The sequence below is a fragment of the Mobula birostris genome, unplaced genomic scaffold (assembly GCF_030028105.1).
Source record: "Mobula birostris isolate sMobBir1 unplaced genomic scaffold, sMobBir1.hap1 scaffold_287, whole genome shotgun sequence".
Lineage (NCBI taxonomy): Eukaryota > Metazoa > Chordata > Chondrichthyes > Myliobatiformes > Myliobatidae > Mobula > Mobula birostris.
This window is the reverse complement of record NW_027275927.1, coordinates 637,584-661,274: the sequence shown is the minus strand read 5'-3', so window position 1 is coordinate 661,274 and position 23,691 is coordinate 637,584. Positions and strand designations below refer to the sequence as shown.

Genomic DNA, 23,691 nt, shown 5'->3' with positions numbered 1-23,691 from the left:
ACACTGGCCTTTATCAGTCATGGCACTGAGTATAAAAATTCAGAGGGCATGTTGCAATTGTACAAGATGATAGTGAAGCTGCATCTGGAGTACTCTGTTCAGTTTTTGTCACCATGCTACAGGAAAGTTGTTATTTATTGGTTTATTATTGTTACATGTACCAAGATATTCTGGTTTAAGATGGCACTACTGAAATTGTGCGACAGGTTACTGGTAGTTCAGAAGGCAAGAAATACGACCAAAAACATTAATAAAAATACTTTTTTTGAGGTAAATTGTGTAATGAGGAGATGAGGCTGATTTGAGGGATGAGGAGCCGTATTGATGTGTTGCACAGTCAGGGTGCAACATGTTTGAAGCCATTTCAGAGATGCAATTGGAGCGAGCGATTTTAAGAGTTGAGGCAGAGAAGTTTTGGTGCGTTAGTGGGTGGATCACTCTAAGCATTGAGCCAATTTGAAGAGATCGAGAATGGCTTCAGACTGAGTGGCAAAGTGTAGACCCTTCACTGGGGCCCAGCAGGTGATGATCCGGTGTTTGGACAATTTAAACGCTGGCCCAGAATGACTGAAAAGACGGGATGTCAAGACCGGAGGTGATGGTTGAGCCAGTTTTGCTCGCTCTCCTGCAATGTGTACTCCTCCCTTTGCGGTGTTGAAGCTGTGAGTCTACTCCAGCTGCTACACGCTTCATGTCTGCGAGCATTGTAGCAGCTTGCCTTGCTATTTGATGAATTTGAGGCTGAGGCTTTGGGCCTACTTGTAGCCCGTGAGCCAGTAGGGTTGGTCAGTACCATCTGAGGGGAATAGTGCTCAAAGTGATTTTTGGCAAGGTATACATCTCTAGAGTTAGAAAATATGTGATAACATTGCACCAGTAGCTTTATTACTTAAATAATCACTTTTTGTATATATTCCATATTAACATCAGTACAGCAGAAAATGTTACCTCACCCCCCAAAAGGTAAAAAAAAAAATCTCATTTGGAGCAATTTCTGGAGTTTTATCAATGTCATGATATTTTCCATATCAAATCAAAATAATCTTAAGCTTTTGTCATAGCATATAGAATTACAGTACAATAATTCAAATGTAGGGTTCCACACGGCCATAACCTAGGCCCCATTTGGTTGTAAAATGAATATTTAATCAAAGACTGCTTTGCATACTTTGTTTTCCATACTTTCATAACTTATTAATAATCAGTAATTTTCCAAGTCTTCCACATCTTCATCTGAACTTTCTACACTCTCTGAGGTGGATGCCTGGTTCTCACAGTCTGCCAGTCTACACATCAGTACACCTGAGGCCTTTTGCAACACACATACATCTTGGGAGTGAACATATTTTTGGACAGTTACAGGCCAGTAGATCCAGGACGGCATCGTGTGCTGGCTGGCCTTCCATCTAGTGCACCACCAACCGTTCAGCTTCCTCTTCTCTCTCTATCTTCCATCCTCTGCCAACAGGGCTTGGCACTTGTAGGTCCTTCTCCAAACATCTTTTCCATATACCAGCCTGGTAGTTGGCTCACTGTGCACGTTTTATTAAGTAGTCCTTGCATAGTGGGAGTTGATGACTTGCAATTTCACCTTTTTTTGGCAGAGAAAAGGGGATACCTGAGCTCACTGACCTTGGTGGTCAATGCTTTTGGGGCATACAAGAGACATGTAAATGCCTTCAGTTTGTCCATCAGTTCTAGGGAGAGGTCCCATTCCTGACCCTACTCTAAGAATGTACCCTGAGTTTCCCTGTTGCTGGTCAGAAGTTTTAGGGCACTTGTCTTCCCTTTGCCTGCAAAAGCACTTACAGTGTCACATCCTGTATATGCGTGCAACCCGATGAGAGCCCTACAAACCTCTGTGCCAACAGTGGCAGCAACTTTGCTGATGTCTACAAGCCTTGTACGGGTTCTAATGCCACACTTCTGGAACAATGGGGCCTCAATCTTGTCACAAAATGCTAAAGACATGATAAAGACATCTGTGTCTTCTGAGCAGATCATTACAGATTGATATCCCTCTCTTGTGGCATGGGCAGCATGGAGAAGTAGGCGGCCATCTGCTTCTTGTTGACACTGAAGAGCTGACACCTCATTGTCTTGAGATGTGATTCTGTAACATTTGTCATTCACAGTTGCATACAGAATCTTCTCCTGTAGCTTTACTCTGTATGCAGCTTTCCTCCATTCATGGACTATGAAGCAAATGAGACTGTTTTTGTTACTGACTTTGGTCAGGAAGCTCCTCCACTGCCTCACCATCCGTGTGCCTGTAATACCTTGCAACTCATGGCCAGTCTCTTTACCCTATGGAGATCTTTCACTATTCTTGATAGAGTTCTCCTTGTATGTATTGAACACAACATCTATTCTACTACTCTGACTGCCTTCCCTCAGAGCCATACCCAGAAATGTTGTGGCAACATCTCTGAAAGTAACTTGATCACCTTTCACTCTTTGGACCAAGTTCATTCCATCAACCACTGTAGCAGAGTTTCCTGGGAGCTGGACTTCTACTGCTACATTTTTCTGCAAGGTTGTGGCTTTATTTGTCTTTCTCAGCAATCCTTCTGATGTGGACAGGGCCCAGGGCAATGGTCCAAAAGGATGAGAAAGGATATCCTCCACAGGTAGACTGCGCCCTTGTGCCATCACTATGATGCATCCAAAGACCTTTTTGCTTTCAAGATGATCGCCCTCCCATTTGATTTCACTTCTCTCTTCTTACACATATCACTGAATGTTTTCAGCTTGTTGGTTTTCATTGGGTCATTGAATTTCTTTGCTGGTGGGTCTTCCTCCAGTCTCTCATCCTTGAAGGTTGCATAGCATTGCTCACCAATCTCAGATGCCTTAATCAGGTCAGAGGCAATGTCCTTGGAGGCTGCCTTTGCTGTAGAGATGCTAATGAGGTCCAGCTTCTCTGCAAATGGGTTGACCGGTTCATGTATGAGGCTAACCACTGCTGAAACTGCTTCCTCATCTTTCTGGATTCTTGGCCACTGTAGCTCTGCATGACAAAGCTCTGATTTGTTGCCTTGCACCATCTCCTTTAACTGTCCCAGGAATGCACTGCGGTGCTCAGCTGTTAAGTAGTAACGCTTGATAGCTCCAGCATTCAGGCTGAACCGTGATGTGCCTCCAGGAGTCTGTGTGTCTTTATTCACTGTGGCTTCAGTAGCCTGGTCCACAGCGATCTTCCAAAGGGGAAAGCTACCACCGCTGCAATGCTATCACTAGGGGGATGTACCTTGCCAAAAATCACTGAGACTTATCTCTTCTCCCCCCCCCCCCCCAATGGTACCGGTGGCCCAAATCTGGGGTCCTGGCTCATGGACTATCTGGTTGCTCCAGGGATTCAGGACTGTAGACTCAATTTGGTTCAGCATGCTGCTGCTTGCTTCTATTGTTTGCATGATTTGTGTTGTTTTTCTCTTTTGCTGTACATTGGGTGCTGGTCTTTTTTTTAAATTAGGTTCTTTCAGGTTTCCTGCGTTGCGGCTGCCTGTAAGCAGATAAATCTCAAAAGTTGCATAATTTATATATACTTTGATAATAAATTTACTTTGAACTTTGAATCTTTAAATCTTTCGAAGATAAAATGAAAAAGTTGTCTTGCACACTGTTTATATAGATCAATTTTTCCAGAGTGCATTGAGTTAAGATGAGGGGCAATAAAGTGCAAGATCATAATGAGGTCAATCATGAGGCTAAGAGTCCCTTCTTAAGGGGTCCATTCAAGAGTCTGTAGCAGTGGGATAGAAGCTGTCCTTTAACCTTGTGGTAAGTGTTTTGGTGGTATCTGCCTGATGGGAGAGGGGAGAAGAGAGAATGTCACGTGCGGAACAGTTGCCATACCAAGTCAGAATGCGTTCTACTACACATCAGTAAAAATTATTAAACGTCACTGAATTTCTGTGGCTTCCTGAGGAAGCAGAGACACTGGTGAGCTTTCTTGGCTGTGTCTTCATTTGGGCCAGGACAGGCTATTGGTGATTTTCACACCTAGGAACTTGAAGTCCTTAACACTGTTGGTGTAGACTAGAACATGTGTACTGGTCGTGTTCTGAACTCTTTGATCAGCTCTAAACTGGAAGGAGTGCAGATGAGATTTATAAGGATCTTGCCAGTGGAGATACTGGGTTATAGTGAGAGATTGGGCAGGCTAGAGAACTGAAGTGATCTTTTAGAGGTGTATAAAGTCATGGGGGGTGGGGTGAGTTGAGGGCAGAGGTAAGGTGAATGCACTTAGACATTTTCCCAGGATTAGGGAATTGAACTAGAGGGCATAGGTTTAAGGTAAGAGGGTAAAGATATAATTGGACCTGGAGGGGCAATTTTTTTTCTTTACACAAAGGGAGCTACGTATGTGGAATGAGCTGCCAGAGGTAGTGTTGAGGCAGGTATCGTAACATTTAAAAGACATTTGGGCAGGAACGTGGATAGGAAAGGTTTAGAATGCTATGGGCCAAATGCTAGATTTGATGGGGCATCTTGTTCATGATGAACCAGTTGAGCCAGAGGGCTTGTTTTCAGCTGTATGACTATGGATAACTTAGAATCAATGGCTGAAATACCTCTTATATTATAAGAAATATCAGAATGTGTCATAGAAAAGTATGTTATTTATGTCAGCCCACAAACGAGAAAAACATAACCTTCTTGATATGGTTTTAAAAAAACTGGGTAATGATATTCAGAGTCAGTCATCCTTATACACAAAATGCTGAAAGTCACCCATCTTACGCAGTAACCAGTTTGGAAGGTAAGTGGTATTTGGCTTTTGTTATGATGAGATCTGAATACAGGACTATAGATGTTTTATTGAACTTGTATACATCCTTGATAAGCTTTATAAATACCCTGACTCCTCAAACCTTGTCCCAACGATCAGCAGCCATGGGCTCCTTTAAGGAGCTGCCTAGCACTCTGAAAATTAAAATAAATGATGCCCACAAAGCAGGAGAAGGCTATAAGAAGATAGCAAAGCGTTTCCAGGTAGCCGTTTCCTCAGTTCATAATGTAATTAAGAAATTACAGTTAACAGGAACGGTGGAAGTTGAGGTCTGGAAGGCCAAGAAAACTTTCCGAGGGAGCTGCTCATAGGATTGCTAGAAAGGCGAATCAACACCGCCATTTGACTGCAAAAGACCTTCAGGAAGATTTAGCAGACTCTGGAGTGGTGGTGCACTGTTCTACTGTGCAGTGACACCTGCACAAATAATGAACTTCATGGAAGAGTTATCAGAAGAAAACCTTTCCTGCGTCCTCACCCCAAAATTCAGCATCAGAAGTTTGCAAAGGAACATCTAAACAAGCCTGATGCATTTTGGAAATAAGTCCTGTGGACTGATGAAGTTAAAATAGAATTTTTTGGCTGCAATGAGCAAAGGTATGTTTGGAGAAAAAAGAGTGCAGAATTTCATGAAACGAGCACCTCTCCAACTGTTAAGCACGGGGGTGGATCGATCATGCTTTGGGCTTGTGTTGCAGCCAGTGGCACAGGGAACATTTCACTGGTAGAGGGAAGAATGAATTCAATTAAATACCAGCAAATTCTGGAAGCAAACATCACACCGTCTGTAAAAAAAAAAAAGCTGAAGATGAAAAGAGGATGGCTTCTACAACAGAATAATGATCCTAAGCACACCTCAAAATCCACAGTGGACTACCTCAAGAGGTGCAAGCCATGGCCCTCACAGTCTCCCAATCTGAACATCATCAAAAATCTGTGGATAGACCTCAAAAGAGCAGTGCATGCAAGACGGCCCAAGAACTAGAAGCCTTTTGCACGGAAGAGTGGACGAAAATCCGCCAAACAAGAATTGAAGGTCTCTTAGCTGGCTGCAGAAAGCGTTTACAAGCTGTGATACTTACCAAAGGGGGTGTTACTACGTACTGACCATGCAGGGTGCCCAAACTCTTGCTTCAGGCCCTTTTCCTTTTTTGTTATTTTGAAACTGTAAAAGATGGAAATAAAGTTTTCTTAAAATATTAAAGAAGTGTGTCATCTTTAACCTTATGCCTTTTGGAAATCAGGCCATCTTTTACTCGCGTAGCTATTCACAGTAATAGAAATTTTGACGGAGGTGCCCAAACTTTTGCATGCCACTGTATATACTTCGCATTGAGAGAATTCCATAAAGATTCACTTGATCAGTTAGTGATGGTGTTTTTTTTTATATAGGAAATGATTGAGTAGACAAGGCCTACACTCTCAGAAGTTAAGAAGAATAAAGGGAAAGGTCATCAGAATATTTAAAAAAAATAGGGTTTTGACTGGCTAGATTCAGAGTGATTCTTCTTGCTGAGGAGTATGGAATTGGTAATCACTGACTCAGAAATTTATTTTACTTAGACAATGGTGAATGTTTGAAATTTATGCTAGAAGTCTGAAGGCTTAGTTGAGAATTCAAACAGATTTTAGGATATTTAGAGAATCAAGGGATAAGTGGAAAATGCAAGAAAATTGTATTGTGTTAATACATAGATCAGTTGTGATCTTATGGATGATGTGTACACAGAGAGGGCCAGATGACATATTCCAGGTGTTTCTTATGTTTTTTTAAATTTTATTTTTATTTGGATAAGGAATTCACAAATATCATGTACTTTTTTCACACATATAACCTTTTCCATTTTTTTATATGTATAAAACTACAATTATTTATACATTATTAAGTACACATTGAGATGATATAAAAGGAAAATAAACATTTAAATAGATAATTATGTACTGTGGTAATTCTAACCTATTAGGCTAAGTAATGGAATTAGTTGTTAAGAAAAATGGTAATAATAGTTTCCATATAACCCTTCTGGACCATTTCCACTGGTCCAAAATGTTGTATATAAGCCTATGTATCAACCATTGTAGGTATTTATATCCTAATTTGTTCATGCTTGCTCCTGTCCGCAGACATAATTATCCAATCCCTATGTACTTACTTACTTAATTTTTTCATTTTTTTTTTATCCCTTTCCTAAATCTTTCCCTTTACTTGTGTTAATTCTCTATTTTCCAAAAGAAAACAAAAAAAAACAAACATTTAGACTAGGGGTGCTTACGTTAGCAATATTACTGTGTTGATGAGAAGAGCAGTATAAATCATTAGGAGAGTCATCTAAAGTCTGCTCGCATTGGGGTTATATATTCAATCCATTTATTCCAGATTTGATAAAATTTTTCTTTTTGAGTTCTCAGGGAGTAAGTCAACTTTTCCATTTTAAATATTTCCAAGATAATTTCGTACCAATCTTCTAATGTAGGTGGTATTGGAATTAGCCATTTTCTAGTGATTGATTTCTTACTTGCCGCTAAGAGGGCCTGCAGCAACTTTATATCTTCCTTCTGTTCAAGAAACAATACATGCCCCAAATAGAGCGTCTCAAAGTTCAGAGGTATCTGGGACCTAAGTACTTTAACTAATGTTCTATGAATACCTTCCCAAAATAGACTTAATTTAGGGCAATCCCAAAAAATATGAAAATGATTTGCCTCCTTGGAGCCGCACCTTCTCCAACATATCACATTTGTATCTTTATATTTTTCCTGATATGGGGTCTTGAGGTATCTTATAATGTTTTTCCAACAATGTTCTCTCCAAGTCAAAGAATTAGTCGAGGACCATTGAAAGCTGCAGATTTTCCCCCAAGCCTCCTCTGAAAGTACCAACCCCGCTTCTTTTTCCCACTTCTCTTTAATATACAGTGTATTCACATTTTTAGCATGGGAGAGTGCATTATATAATCGAGAAACTGATTTACTAGGTATTGAACTGCAAGCCGAATTCAGAATCTTGAAAAATTCTAATTCTACTGTTGATAGGTCTGTATATCTACAACTCTGGTTAACATAGTTTCGTACTTGAAGGTACCTAGAAAAGTCATTATGTTCTAGGCCATGTTTGTCCTGCAGGATTTGGAAACTTTGTAATACTCTTTTATCTATAAATGAGAGGTAGGTTGTAAGACCTTTCTTTATACATAGCTCAAATCTTTTATCTCCTCTGTTGGGAAGGAATTCGGTATCATATGCACACCATCTAAAGAGTTTTAACATGTTATTAATTCCACATGAATTAACCACCTTCTGCCATACTTTTAATGTAAGATTTATCCAAGCGTTTTTAAATTTTTCCAACTGGGCCATCAATCCTTTGTCAGCTATTGAGGCCTGAAGAGGAAAACTGTCAGCTAATCCAAATTCTATTTCCTTCCATCTAGCCTTATATTCCCTATTACACCAATATAACAGAGGGGTTATGTGTGAGGCATAAAAATAATTTCTCAGGCAAGGAAGAACCATACCTCCTCCTTCCTTCCCTAACTGTAAGGTGTTATATCGAATTCTAGGTTTCTTTCCTTGCCAAATGAAGAGGGAAATCCATTTGTCCCGTTCCCTGAATTGACTATCATCCACCTCCACCGGTAAAGTACGGAAAAGATACAATAACCAAGGAAGTATATTCATTTTTATAGTATTTATCCTTGAATTTAAACTTAAAAAGGGGATAAGATTCCATCTATGCATATCTGCTTTTATCTCTGAGATTAATGGCCCATAATTTACCTGTGACAGTGTTGAAAGATCCTTCGGCAGGGTTATTCCTAAATATTTTAATGATTTAGCTTCCCACTTAAGATCATATGTATCCTGCAACTTTTTGGATGGTGTATAATTTCAGGACATAACCTGCGTTTTCTTTACATTTATTTTATAACCTGATATTTTCCCAAAGTCATCCAACAGTGCAAACAATCCTATAAATGATTTTTCTGGTTCACTCAGATAGACCAAAACATCATCTGCGAATAACGCCACTTTCTGTTCAATCCCTGCCACCTTGATACCTTTTACGATTTCGCTCTGTCTTATTAGTTGGGCAAGCGGTTCAATATATAGCGCAAAAAGGAGAGGAGAAATTAGGCATCCCTGTCTAGTGCCTCTCTCTAAGATGAAGGAGTCAGAGAGGTCCCCATTTATCTTAATTCGGGCTGTAGGGCTGTCATATAGAGTCTGAATTACTTTAATAAACCTTTCTTGAAAGCCGAATCTTCCTAACACTCTGTATAGGAATGCCCAACTAACCGAATCAAAAGCTTTCTCAGCGTCCAATCCTACTACCATTGTCTCTGTCTCGTTCTTATTAACCTGTTCTAATATGTGCAGAGTTCTCCTTATGTTGTCCTGTGTTTGTCTTTGTTGAATAAATCCAGTCTGGTCTAAATGGATTAGGCCAGGTAAAAGCTTTTCTAATCTGCGCGCTAATATAGATGAAAATAGTTTGTAATCTAAATTAAGAACGCTAATTGGCCGATAATTGCCACATTCTAGTTTATCTTTACCCTCTTTAGGAATAACTGAAATAGTCGCTTCTCTCCAGGAAGGTGGAGTTTCTCCTCTCTGCAAGATCCAATTAAAGGTGTTAAGTAGTAATGGGGCTAACTGTGTCTTCAGGGACTTGTACCACTCTGAGGTAAACCCATCAGAACCCGGGGACTTTCCAGCCTTTAACCTAGAGATGGCCACGTTCAGTTCTTTGACAGTTACTGGTTCTAATAAACTTTCATTTTGTAAATCTGTACGTTTAGGTAGATCTAAAAAATTCAATACACTGTCTATATAGGGCTCATTGGGGGCCCAGGGTTGGGAATACAGCTCTCGATAATATGTTTCAAAACTCTCTTGAATTTTCCCTATTGTACTCTCCACAAGCTTTGTCTTTGGATTCTTTATTTTATGAATTGTATTGTCTGTCTGCTTGTTGTTTTCGTAATTTATATGCTAATAATCTAGCTGATTTACCTCCTACTTCATAATTCTTTTGTCTCAGGTAAAGAAAATTTCTTTGGGTTTCCAACGTATAAATATCGTCAATTTCACTTTGCAATTTCCTAATTTCCTGTTTTCAATTTGAATTACTTTTGTTGCTATCTACAACTTGAAGTTGTTTTAATTTTCCTTGAAGGTCTGCTAATTTTTGTGCATTGATTTTTTTCATGTGAGTGGTAATGGAAATAATTTTCCCTCTCAGTACAGCTTTCAATGTATCCCATAAGATCACTCGTGATGTTTCTCCCGTGTCATTAAGGTCTAGATATTCTTTGATTTCTCCCCTTAATCTCTCCATTACTTTCGGGTTATTGAGTATATGTGAGTTTAGCCTCCATAGTGTTTTCCTCATTTTCCTTTCCAGGATTAGAGACATAGAGACTGGGCTATGATCCGACAGATCAATTGTTGCAATATTACAGTTTTTTATCCTGAGTCTATCTGTATTAAAGATAAAGAAATAGTCTATCCTTGAATAGGCTGAATGAGGGAAAGAGTAATATGTATAATCTTTACTAGTAGGGTGTAATTCCCTCCAGACACCTATAATTCCCAACTCCTCCATCAATGAATTCACTTTCCGATTCAGAGGTTTATTCTGAGTAACTATTCTTGAAGAATCTAATATAGGATTTAATCTAATATTAAAATCCCCTCCACAAATTACTACCCCTTGAGAACTGACCATTAGGTCAAAAATGTGTCTATAAAATGACCATTCACAACCTGGAGGAGCATAAACATTCAGCAATGTTATTTCTGTACCTTCTATTCTTCCTGTGATTTTTACAAACCGTCCTTCTTTGTCTCTAGTCTCTGAAATATGTTCATAATTAAGAGTACTTGATATTAAAGTAGCTCCCCCTCTCTTGTGACTCAATTTATATGATGAATAAAATACATGCTTAAAGCCCATTCTTTTTAATTTTCCATGTTCAGATTGGCTCATATGTGTTTCCTGGAGGAAAGCTATTTGTGCCCTCTCTTTTTTCAATTTAGACATAATCTTATTTCTTTTAATTGGATTCAAAACCCCATTAACATTATAGGAAATTATTTTTACCAATTCAGTTTGCATTTTTCTCTAGTAGAAAAAAAAACACTCTCCTTTTCTAACCAAACAGTAAGCAATCCCTTCTCAACAGTAAACCAAGACATATAACCACACCCTAGACATATTTGAACATGCAACATTTGAAAATTTTTCCCGACTTCCCACAGTGAGGCCTGAGCACCGACCCGCCTCAGTTCAGAGGGATAACCTCTATCTTCACCCTGTGTTAGAGGGCCCTCAGCAGTTTGAATAATCATAGAGAATTTTCTCCTATTTATGTCTCGACCATATTGCTATCATTCAAGTTATTCCGTCTAGTTTATTTTCAGTTACCAGTTTTCATTTTACCTTTAAGTCCGATTTACTCTTTTCAGTCATTTCTCTTAATTAATCTGTGTTCTCTGTACATTCGCGTCTGAATATTTGCAGCTTTTCCTTGTAGTTTGACACTCTGGTTCGTGTGGAGCGTCCTTGCCCCACTAACTGCCACGACTTCTGCCGAATCCTCTCCAGTAGCGACTCTGGTTGGGTGATAACTTTAATAGGTAGTCCCCGGTCCGCCAGGTCCAACGTTGCCTCCTCCACCGTAGCGTAAGTTTTTGTCCCTTCGTCGTAAAAGACTCTCAGCCGAGCTGGATACAGGGTCTGGAATTTGATGTTGTTTTCCTTCAGGACTCTCCGTGTTTCCGTATATTCCTTCCGTCTGGCAAGAATCCCCGGTGCGTAGTCGTGGTCTAAACTGATGTTACAGTTGTTCCACATGAAACCTTTCTTTTGCCATGCCCTTTTAAGCACCTCTTTCTTCGTTCTGTAACTGAGAAATCTGACCAGAATCGATCTGGGCTGGGCGCCTGCTGGAGGCTCTGGTGCCAACGCGCGGTGAGCTCTTTCTATCTGTAGGTCTTTTGCAGCCGGTATATCAAGGTTCTGTCTAAGTAGCTTCTCCACGAAGGGAATCATCAATCCGGGTTTACCTTCAGTTCCTTCGGGAACTCCGTAAATCCTCACATTTTCCCTTCTCGAGCGGCCTTCTTGATCTATTATTTTCCACTGGAGCTGGTCTTGCAGCTTCAGCATTTCTGCTATCACCTCCTCTGTGTTTTGTAGCTTCTCTTCAATTCCAACAATCCTCGCTTCGGCTTCATCTATCCGCGAGTTAGTTTTTACTATTTCTCCTTTAATATCTTCCAGCTGTTTGCTGTTATCTTGTCGGAACTCGCGAATCTCTCCGAGAATCAAGGACAGAGTCACCGATTCCCCCTCATTATCTCTGTCCTGGCTTGCCGTGGGGGAGCTAGGCCCGTCACCTTGCTGCGTCTCTTTATGTTTATCAGCCTTCGGAGCGGACTTTTTAATCTTGTTCTTAGACATCATCCTTGCCCCTTTTATTAATATAGTTATGCAATATTAAGTATTTGTCTAAATTCGATTATGGGGCAGTTTACCTTCTTTTTTGTCGAGAGACCTTTTCCTTACGCCGCCATTCCCTTGATGACCCGGAAGTCCTCTCCCGGTGTTTCTTATGTTCATGCTCACAGCTAGGCTTTCGTGTTTATAAAGGACTGAGCAAGGTTAACATGATTCTGTCAAGTCAAGTAAGCAGAAAACTTGCTGTATTTAGGTTGGGAGCTTTAATCCTTTGTTTATTCACATCTAAAGTTGTGTGCCTCAGATTTGTCTTTCGAAGTCTTCCCCAGTTTACGAATGCCTGACTATGTACAGTCCATATATGTGAACAAGCTTTTTTGGTATTAGAATTGCGACTGCGTTTCCAACTTGAAAACTGTTCAGATTATGAATGGCTCATGGGAATTATAACTAGGGAGGACCTGTATCGGATATTTTTGTTACGATTCCTTTACTCATCAGAGTTAAATCAATTTTTATTTGTTGTTTGTTTTCCCAGTGTTCTTGCCCCCATCAGTAATGCTACCTCCACGACGCTTACAGACTTTACTGCGCCAAGCAGTGGAACTGCAGCGGGACCGGTGCCTATATCACAATACTAAGCTGGATGGCAATCTAGACTCAATGTCTCTGCTTATAGACCATGTTTGTAGTAGGTAAGGAATTAATCATTGAATTGTGGTTTTAAATACAGTACTATTGCATCTCCAAAAAACTTGAATGTAGTTCTTTACTCTGATTAACTACTCTTGTGCGGAAAAGATCAAAAGCCATTTTGTACCGCCACCTGATCTTGCTTCTCAAAGTAGTTGCAACACAACAAGGAATATCATGCACAAGACTTCAGTAAAGTTTCTTGAATGTCATAAGAGGCAGTATAGAAATAGACCTTTCATCTCACCATGTACATACCAATCATCTTGTCAACCTATGCTAATTCCATTTACCTGCATTAATTCCATGCTCATTCCTACCCAGTTGTCTTTTGTAGTTTGTCTTTTTCCTGCCACTACACCTCTGCTAGCTTATTCCAAAAGGCAACTCCTCTTTATGTGAAGAAATTACTCTTCAGATCCCTTTTAAACCTCACTCTTCTCACCTTAAATCTATGTTTTTTTTGTAAAACACCCCAGTGTGTGAAACAGACTTTGGCTACCTACCTCATCTGCATCTCTCATAATTTTATGTATCCCTGTCATATCGCTTCTCCACCTTCTTTGTTTTAAGGGAAACAGATCCAACCTATCCAGTCTCAATAACTCAAGTTTTCCAATCTAGGCAACATCCTTGTGAATATTTTCTGTATTTTCTCTTGCTTTTTACTCAGTTCATTTCTTTATGCTGAAAATAAAAGCATAAAATGCTAGCAATACTCAACAGTTCAGTCAACTTTTGTGGAGAAAGAGTTAGCTTTTTGTGTTGGTGACTATCTAGATCAGAGATTCCTAACCTTTTTTGTGCCATGGACCAACGCCATTAAGCATAGGGTCCATGGACCCCAGGTTAGGAGCCCAGACCTAGATTAAACTTAAAAAGTGTGCAGATACAATGGAATCAAAAGGTTGTATAGCACAACTGTAGGTAATTACCTCATTTAAAGGAGAACAAAAGTTTTTTTTTCAGTTTTCCACAGAGCACCGTCCTGAATTCTGTTTTCAGATCATCAGTGTCCTGAACTAGAGTGGTTGTCATACTATAGGAGGCAACTCTGCTGGGCTAAATTGATAGCCAGGTGATACTTCACATTGTCATTTCTGAAATTTTTTTCGCACAAAACTGTGACAAAGAAAATTCCAGATGTATCTAGTCCCCTCACAGTGCAATTTAAGTTGGTCCTTAATCTGAATGTCCCTTCCATTTTTTTAATTCATTATTCATTCAAGGACTGTGAGCGCCTTGGGCTAAGCAGCATTTAATCGCCTATCCTTCCTTCCCTCAAGAGGCCTTGGGCGTTTGCAGTCTTAGGGGTGTGATGATAATCACCATACTGTTCAGGAGGGCATTCCTGAATCTTAGCCAAGCAATAGTGAAAGAATGACAACATATTTCCAAGACTGGGTGGCACATGACTTAGAGGGCATCTTACAGGTGGTGGTGTTTCCATGCTTTTGCTGGCCTGTCCTTTCTAGCTGGTAGAGATCATGGGTTTGAAAGATGCTGTCTAAGGGTTTAGTGTTGGCCATGGCACTGAACATTAGGGATAATAGCTAGATTTTCTCTTGTTGAATATTATCATTGCCTGGCATTTAAATGGTGTGAATGTAACTTACCACTTCATCATCCAGGTCTTGCTGTATTATGATGTGTACTGCTTTATTATCTGAGGGGTTGCAAATAGTACTGAACATTGTGTACATTTTTAAACTGTTAGAGTCTATGATAATGCAGTAAAGTTACTTTTGAGATATATTGGTGATTATTTTGGAGCCTTACAGCTGTTTTAATGGTTAAAAAAAAAAGAACTGGAATTGCAGGAGATATTCTGCAGTTCAGGTAATGTGGAGTAAGAAATAGAGTTAAAATTAACTAGGGAGATGTACCCATCTAATTAACGAAGAGAAAATAGTAGCTCCAGTTCCACTACTAGTACTTGCATTATTCTCTATTTGAGTTCTACTTTTATTTTGTTCTTTAATCTAATTAAAGTTGAATTACTAGACTTGAGGAACTTTGAAGATGTGGATTGTTATCCTCTTTCCATTTTTAATTGTGCATGATGTGTAGATGCAAAGTTCATTTGGTATGTCCACGTTACCTGCAGCATTTTTGTGGCTGCTTTTATCCATTCTTTGTGAATTTTTAATCATGCCCATTATTCAACTGCCATCCCTGCTAATGCAATATCAGCAACCTATGGCCTTCTGCATATAATATCAGAAGTCCCAGCTAGACATTTCAGGACTCCAAATTACTTTGATCATGAAACAAATGCGCTGCCTTGCATTTATTGCTGGTCACTAGTTGAACATGAAAATTGTAGCTACCATCTTGAAATGCTGCAGTCTTCTGAACTTGTTTTCACAATGTTGTTCCAGAATGTTAGCTTGATGTTATAAAGCCTGATGGTTTGTCTGAAAAACCAAGCATTCTTAGGAATATCCCAGGGAGATAATTGCATTCCTAAGGCTATTTGATTTTGTCCTTCGCAATGATAGAGACCATAGGAAAAAGTGCTGTTGAAGTGATCTTCATGCAAAATTATGCCTGTAGATTGTATATACTAGAGCAATGATGACTGAGATAGTGAATTTTGATTTCAGTGATAACAATATTTCCTGCTGTGGTTATGTACATCAAAGTAATGATTTCAAGATTCTGACTTTGGTTTAGAGTTGGGAGATAAGTTAATTGTATCAGGGTATAGTTTTAATATGTGTACTGTGTTGCTGATTGTAAGCTATCGATTATTTGTCCTTAGTTTTTCTTTCTGATTCCATAGTCTTGCATGTTTAACGTGTTCTGCATTTGTTAATTATAAGGAACTCCCATCTTCTCCCTTTCCATTGGATCTGAAATGGTAACTGTTTCTCTGTCTACTTATGCTGCCTGGCCTCCCTCCCCCCCCCCCCCCCCCACCCCGTGTTCCCAGTATTTTTGTGTGCTTTTACAGATTTCTATAGTCTGCGGTTTAGTTCTTTTTTGATTTTCAGTGCTAAGTGGATGGTCTACTCTTGCGTTCTCTTCACATCCACACCATCAAAGAAGTTTTGAGCTACTTTGATTCATTCTTTTGATATCAAGAAGTGACTAAAGCTGTGAATGCAGCAAAAGCTATTGAAGCAAACAATATCCTAGCTGCATTGCTCTGCTCCAGAACTAGCTATACCTCCAACCAAACTTTGGCAATAGATTACTTGATCTACCAGATGCCATCTACTTGATAATGTGGAAAATTCCCTAGGGATTTCTTATTCATAAAAAGTGAAACAAGTCCATTCTGGCTAATTACCACCAACTCAGACTGCTCCCCATCAAGAACCAAGTTACGGAATGGTTTATTAATAGCTTTATCATTTGTCACTTACTAGTGATCTACGCATTGATGCCTGAGTTTGGCAGCCAAGGTACAGGACACAGGAAACTGGTGTGACAGTCAGGAAGGGGAAAGGGGTTAAACAGCCTGTGCAGATTTGTCCCTGTGGCCATCCCCCCTCAACAACAGGTATACCACTTTGGATACTGTTGGGTGGAGTAACCTAGTGGAGGAAAGTGACAGCGGTCAGGTCTCTGCCACTCAGTCTGAGTCTGAATCTGTGACTCAGAAGGGAAGAGGAGAGCTGTGGTAATAGGGGAATTGTTAGTTAGGGAAACAGAAAGGAGGTTCTGTGGACAAGAATGAGATACCCAGATGGTGTGTTGCCTCCTTGATGCCAGGGTCCAAGACATTTCAGATTGAATCCTCAGCATTCTTAAGTGGGAGGGTGAAAAGCCAGGGTCATGGTCCATATAGGTACCAATGATGTAGTTAGAACAAGTGATGAAGTTCTGCAAAGTGAGTTCAGGGAGTTAGGTGCTAAGTTAAAGGGCAGGTTTGCTACCCATGCCACGTGCTAGTGAGTCCAGAAATAGGAAGGTTATACCATTTAACACATGGTTAAGTAGTTGATGTAGGAGGGAGAGAGTCAGATTTTTGGGTCACTGGGCTCCCTTCCAGGGAAGTTGGGACCTGTACAGAAGAGATGGTTTAGGTTTACAGCTGAACTGGAGGGGGAATTAATCCGAGCTGGAACGTTTGCTAGTGCTGCAAAGGGGGAGGGGGTTAGACCAGTGTTGCAGAAGGATGGGAACCAAAATGCCAGAACAAATATTGGAGAGGTTGTGGAGACAGATGTTAAGACCTCAGACAAAGTCAGGAATCAAAAGGTTGTGTGTGATGCGACTAACATCCTGTGCTGTGTATATTTCAATGCAGGAAGTATCATAGGAAAGGTAGATGAGCTCAGGGCTTGGATCAACGCATGGAATTATGATTTGTAGCCATTAGTGAGACTTGGTTGCAAGAGGGGCAGGACTGGCAGCTCAATATTCTGGGATTCTATTGTTTCAGACGTGACAGAACAGAAGGGATTAAAGGAGGAGGGGTGGTGTTATTTGTTGGGGAAAATGTTATGGCTGTGCTCAGTCAGGACAGACTGGAGAACTTGTCTAATAAGGTGTTATAGGTAGAACTGGGAATAAGTTATCTTATAAGGTGCCCTTTAACTTAGCACCTAACTCCTTGAACTCACTTTGCAGAACTTCATCACTTGTCCTAACTATGTCATTGGTACCTATATGGACCACGACCCTGGCTGTTGGGTTACAGGCAACCCAACAGGCCGTGGGATTTAAAGGAACAAATTTGTAGAGAGATCGCAGACTGCTGCAAGAAACATAAAGTTGTTATAGTAGGTGATTTCACTTTCCGCATATTGACTGGGATTCCCACACTAAAAGAACTAGATGAGATAGGGTTTTTCAAGTGTGTTCACTTAATCAGTACATAGAAGTTGCATTGAGAGAGTGTGCAATACTTGATCTGTTAGGGAATGAGGCAGGGCAAGTGACAGAAGTTTGTGTTGGGGAACACTGTATCTTGTGATCAAAATGCCATTAGTTTCAAAGTAAATTTGCAAAAAAGATGGGTCTGGTCCACATGTTGAGTTTCTAAACTGGAGAAATTTGATGGTATCAGAAAGAATCTGGCAAGTGTGGATTGGGACTGGCTGTTAATTGGCAAGGCTGTACTTGGTATGTGGGAGGCCTTCAAAAGCGAAATTTTGAGAGTACAAAACCTGTATGTGCCTGTCAGAATCAAAGGTAAAGATAACAGGTGTAGGGAACCTTGGTTTTCAAGAGATATTGAGGCCCTGGTTAAGAAAAATAAAGGTGGTGTATAGCAGTTATAGGCAGGTAGGAACCGATGAGGTGCTTGTGGGGTTTTGGAAATGCGAGAGAACACTTAAGAAAGAAAGCAGGTGGGCTTAAGGAAGGCATGAGATTGCCCTAGCAGACAAGCTGAAGGAGAATCCTAAGGGATTCTACATGTATGTTAAAAGCAAAAGGATTGCAAGGGACAAATTTGTTCTCTGGAAATCAGAATGGTAATCCATGTGTCGAGCCAAAAGAGATGGTGGGGCAGATCTTAAATTGATTTTTTTTTGTGTCTGTATTTACTCAGGAGACAGACACAGAGTATATAGAAGTGAAACAAAGGGACATCAACTTAATGGACCTTATACAGATTCCAGAAGTGGAGGTATTCACTGTCTTGAGGCAAATTAGGGTGGATAAATCCCCAAGGCATGACAAGATGTTCCCTTGGGCCCTGTGGGAGACAAGTGCAGAAATTGCAGGGGCCCTCACAGAGATACTCAAGTCATCCTTAGTGTCTCTTCTGGAGGTTTGGAAGATAGCAGGTGTTGTTCCGCTGTTTAAGAAAAGCTCTAAAAATAAACCAGGAAATTATAGGGCAGTTGTTGGAAGCTATTCTGAGGGACCAGCTATGTAAGTATTTGGATAGGCATAGACTAATTAAGGATGGTTGGCATGGTTTTGTGCATGATAGGTCATGCCTAACCAATCTTAGAGTTTTTGAGGAAGTTACCAGGAAAGCTGATGAAGGCAAGGCAGTGGATGTTGTCCACATGGACTTTAGCAAGGGCTTTTGACAAGGTCCCAAAGGGAAGTTGGTCAAGAAGGTTCAGTCACTCGACATGCAAGATGAGGTAGTAAATTGGATTAGATATTGGCTTGGTGGGAGAAGCCAGAGAATGGTAGTAGATGGTCGCCTCTCTGTCTGGAGGCCTGTGACTAGTGGAGTGCCACAGGGATCAGTGCTGGGTCCATTGGTCATCTATATCAATGATCTGGATGATAATGTAGATCATCAGATTTGTGGATGATAAGAAGGTTAGGGGTATAGTAGACAGCAAGGAACACTATCATGGCTTGCAGCAGAATCTGGAGTAGCTGGAAAAATGGGCTGAAAAATGGCAGATAAAATTTATTTCAGACAAGTGCAGGATGTTACACTTCCAGTAGGACCAGCCAGGGTAGGTCTTACACAGTGGATGGTAGGATACTGAGGAGTGCTGTAAAACAAAGATCTAGGAATACAGATCCATAATTATTTCAAAGTAGTGCCACAGGTAGATAGGGTCGTAAAGAAAGCTTTTGGCACGTTGTCCTTCATAAATCAAAGTATTGAGTACAAGAGATGGGATGTTCAAGTTGTGCAAGATATTGATGAAGTCTAATTTGGAGTATCGTGTGCAGTTTTGGTCACCTACTACAGGAAAGATATAAATAAGATTGAAAGAGTACAGAGAAAATTTACAAGGGTGTTGTCAGGACTGGAAGACCTGAGTTACAAGGAAAGATTGGGACTTTATTCCTTGGAACGTAGAAGATTAAGGGAGTCTTGATAGAGGTATACCATATTATGAGGGGTATAGACAGGCTTTTTCTACTGAAGTTGGGTGGGACTACAACTGGAAGTCATGGATTAAGGGTGAAAGGTGAGAAGTTTAAGGGAACATAAAGGGAAACTTCTTCACTCAGAAGATTGAGAGTGTAGAATGAGCTGCCAGTGCAAATCCCCCCTTGGAGGGTCAGACACCCTGAGCCAATAGGCTGGTCCTGGACTTATTTCCTGGCATAATTTACATATTACTATTTAACTATTTATGGTTTTATTACTATTTATTATTTATGGTGCAACTGTAATGAAAAACAATTTCCCCCGGGATCAATAAAGTATGACTATGAAATGGTGCATGCGAACTCGATTTCAACTTAAAAGAGAAGTTTGGATATATACGTGGATGGATGGAGGTCCATACTCCCGGTGCAGGTCAATGGGAGTAGACAGCTTAAATGGTTAGACATGAACTAGATGAGCCAAAAGGCTTGTTTCTCTGCTGTACTTTTCTATGGTAATGACTCTAATAAAGAGAACATGAACAGCAGTGTCCCCAAGAGTGAATCTGCAAGCTGCAGAATCAGTTCGGTGCTGAGGTGAGTGAAGCTAGTCCAGGGGCCCAATGGCTGATGGGCACAATTGCTTCCAAATCTGGCAGTGTGGGATCCAAGACTCCTGCACCTCCTGCACAATGGTGGCAGCAAGAAGAGAAGGAGACAGGTCAAGCAGACGGGATAGGCACAAGGGAGGATCTTGACTGGCATGGAGAAGTGGGTTGAACACTAGTTCGTTTCCACTCTTGGGCTTTGACCCTTTACTCTGGCTCAACGCTTTAATCAGCGCAGAGTACTGAAGCTGAACATCAGTTTGTTTTCTGCTCTCAGGCTTCACTTTAATCTGGGTCAGAATTTTAATCGGCACAAAGAAGTGAGACTAAACATTGGTTAGTTTTCTGCTCTTTGGCCACCACACTTTAATCTGGTCTGAAGTACACACTAGCAATGGCTGTACCAGCATCTCTGAGTCATGTTTGCTGAATCCTTCAGGAGATCATAAAATCACTAGTTCATTTAGACGATTCAGAAGTGCATTTCTTAAGTGAAAATATAGACTGTGGTGATGTTAGTCCAGGAGAAGTATGTCTAAAAGAATATCTTGTAGTTTTGTGAGCTGCCTGCAAAACATTGCTGTTTATTGCCAGTGCCATTTTGCCAGAAATGACTCCCCTCCTGACACCCAAAGCACAAATCTGGAATGTAATGCATTTCTTTGTACTTGTGTGGGTAAGTGCTATTCCAACAACATTTAAAGAACTTGAAATCATGCACATCAAAGCAACCGGTTTCACTGATTCCCTATCCACCATTCTAAATATTGATTCCTTCTAACACCGGCACACAGTGGCAACATTTTATGCTATCCACAAAGTGCATTGCAATACCTACCTCAGCTTCTCTGGCAGCACCTCTCAAACCTTTGATCTCTGCCACTGAGCTGGACAAGTGAATTGGTGTCAAGAGAACAGTAGCATTTAAACTGGAGGAATACATGGTTGGAAAGGAAACATGAGGGATCATGGAATATGAGAAGAAAGTTAGAACAGATTACTTGATTTGGGTAATCAGCCGTGATCATATTCATTGGCAGAGAAGCTTGAAGGAATGAATTGAACAACAGACTGTCCCTGGATTATGAATGCCCAGAGAAAGGTAGTGGGCACAGCCCAGTCTGACACACAGGTAAAGCACTCCCCACCATTGAGCACATCTATACAGAGCACATTCACCTGAAAGCATCCTACCACCCAGGCCATGCTCTGTTCTTGTTGCTGCCATCAGGAAGAAGTTACAGAGCCTCAAGACCCACACCACCAGCTTCAGGATCAGTTGTTACCCCTCTATCATCAGGCCCTTGAACCAGCAGGGATAACTGCACTGAACTTCACTCGCCCCATCATTGATCTGTTCCCATAACCTATGGACTCGCCTTCAAGGACTCTTCATCTCATGTTCTCGATATTTATTGCTTATACTTCTGGCAGCATCAGGGTGTTGTCCAAGTATGTATGCATGTACAGATAACATGCATAATATAAATTATGGGCAAGTTATACAAGACAGTGAGGAAAGGGAGAAAAACAACTATGCAAAAACAAAACCTTAATGCAGAAAGAGACACAGCCATTAGAATTAGAATCGGGTTCAATTTCACTGGCATATGTTGTGAAATTTGCTTTTGCAGCAGCAGTACAATGCAATACATAATAATGGAGGGAAATGTGAATTATAGTAAGTATAGGCATTTTAAATAGTTTAGTGCAAAAAATAGAAATAAAAAAAAAGTAGTGAGTCTATGTTCATGGTCTTTTGTTGCAAAGATTTCATAGGTGCAATTTAACGTCAGAGAAACATATACAATATACATCCTGAAATGCTCTTTCTTTGCAACCATCCACGAAAACAGAGGAGCGTGCCAAAGAATGATCGACAGTCAAATGTTAGAACCCTAAAGTCTCCTCTCCCCCCGCCCCCCCCCCCGTGTGTAAGTGGCGGCAAGCAACAATCCCCCCTCCCTCACCAGCAAAAAAAAACATCGGCACCCCACCACCGAGCACTCAAGCGTGAGCAAAGCAACAGCAAAGACACAGACTTGCAGTTACCCCAAAGACTTTGCATTTCAGCTGGTATTCGACATGCCACAGGTTCTCTCTCTCCTTAACATGGGAGAAAGAGGTGTCTTCATTTTCCCAGCGAGCGGGGAGACATAACAAACAGCTCACTGGTTTAGGATGTTAAAAGTCCACCACACCATTTTTTTTAAAGCTCTGTCCCAAAAATCTGGGCACACAACCACAGATATTCTGACTTCCCTGACGACACACGGGGTCTCCTGTCGTGACACAGACCCTCAATACACACATCTCCAGAGCCCCAAGATCCTAGGCTTCCAGATCCGAGCTGGACTCTTAGGCCAAGCCCTTGGTGTGCCGAACAACAACGGCCGGTTATAAAACCCCGAGAGCGGGTCCCGTTCCCGAAAAGAACTGTAGTCAGTGTGTAACTCCAGGTCAGGGTCTTCAAAAGAACCCTGAAGGGGAAAAATAAAGTTATTAAAGATGGAACTAGAACTGTTTCTGAAGATGCAAGCAAAGGAGTCACCGTTTAATGCCATCATCCCTCCGTTCCACCTACTTGAACTTTGTGTTCTATTTTTAAGGTAGGCTTAGGGTTGTGCAGGTCAGTTCAAGAACCTACTGGTTGTAAGAAAGAATTTGGAGATGCCTTTTTAGAGCTGCTTGTAGTTGAGCCCACTAGGGAAAAGACAATTCTGTATGTGGTGTTGAGTAATAAGCCAGATTTGATGAGGGAGTGAAAGTGAAGGAACACTTGGAGATATAGCAGTATTACAGTGGAGGAAAGAGAATTACTGAGGCATGAGAGAAGAGCTGGTTGATTGGAAGGGGCACTAAGCAGGGATGCCAGCAGAGCAGCAATGGCTGGAGTTTCTGGAGCAATTAGATACATCCCAAAGGTGAATATTCTAAAAGGAGGATGAGGTAATTGTGACTGACAAAGGAAGTCAAGGACAAGCATTTGAAAACAAAACAGACAAATCTGACAAAAACTAGTGAGAAGATTAAGCATTGGGAAGCTTTTAATCCCCAACTGAAGGCAAAAAAAAAGATGATAAAGTAAGTAGTCAAAAATATAAGATGGTGTCAGAAGGTTTTTTTGAGATGGATAAAGAGTAAACAAGAGGTGAAAATGGATATTGGACTGCTGGAAAATGACATTGGAGAGGTACTAATAGGGTGACAAAGAAATGGCAAACAAACTTGGGAAGATTTTGTGCCATTCTTCACTGTGGAAGATGCCAGCAGTGTGCCAGAAATTCAAGTGTCAGGGGCTTAAGTGAACATGGTCTTAATTACTAAGGGGAGGGTGCTGGGAAGCTGAAAGGTTTGAAGGCAGGTGAGTCACCTGGATCAGATGG

At 40.7% G+C, this 23,691-nt stretch overlaps 1 protein-coding gene across 7 annotated transcripts in view; it reads left to right on the top strand.

The window, feature by feature from the left end:
* The window catches only part of LOC140192866 (WD repeat-containing protein 26), a 156,746-nt gene that overhangs the window by 54,241 nt on the left and 78,814 nt on the right, over nt 1–23,691 (top strand). For all 7 annotated transcript variants that reach the window (XR_011884474.1, XR_011884476.1, XR_011884475.1 and 4 more), the window contains exon 6: nt 12,796–12,952. Coding sequence is in view for 3 of the 7 variants with exons in the window: in XM_072250363.1 (XP_072106464.1) it covers nt 12,796–12,952 (157 nt within the window). In the remaining 4 variants the exon portion in view is untranslated. The remainder of the gene's footprint in view (nt 1–12,795; nt 12,953–23,691) is intronic.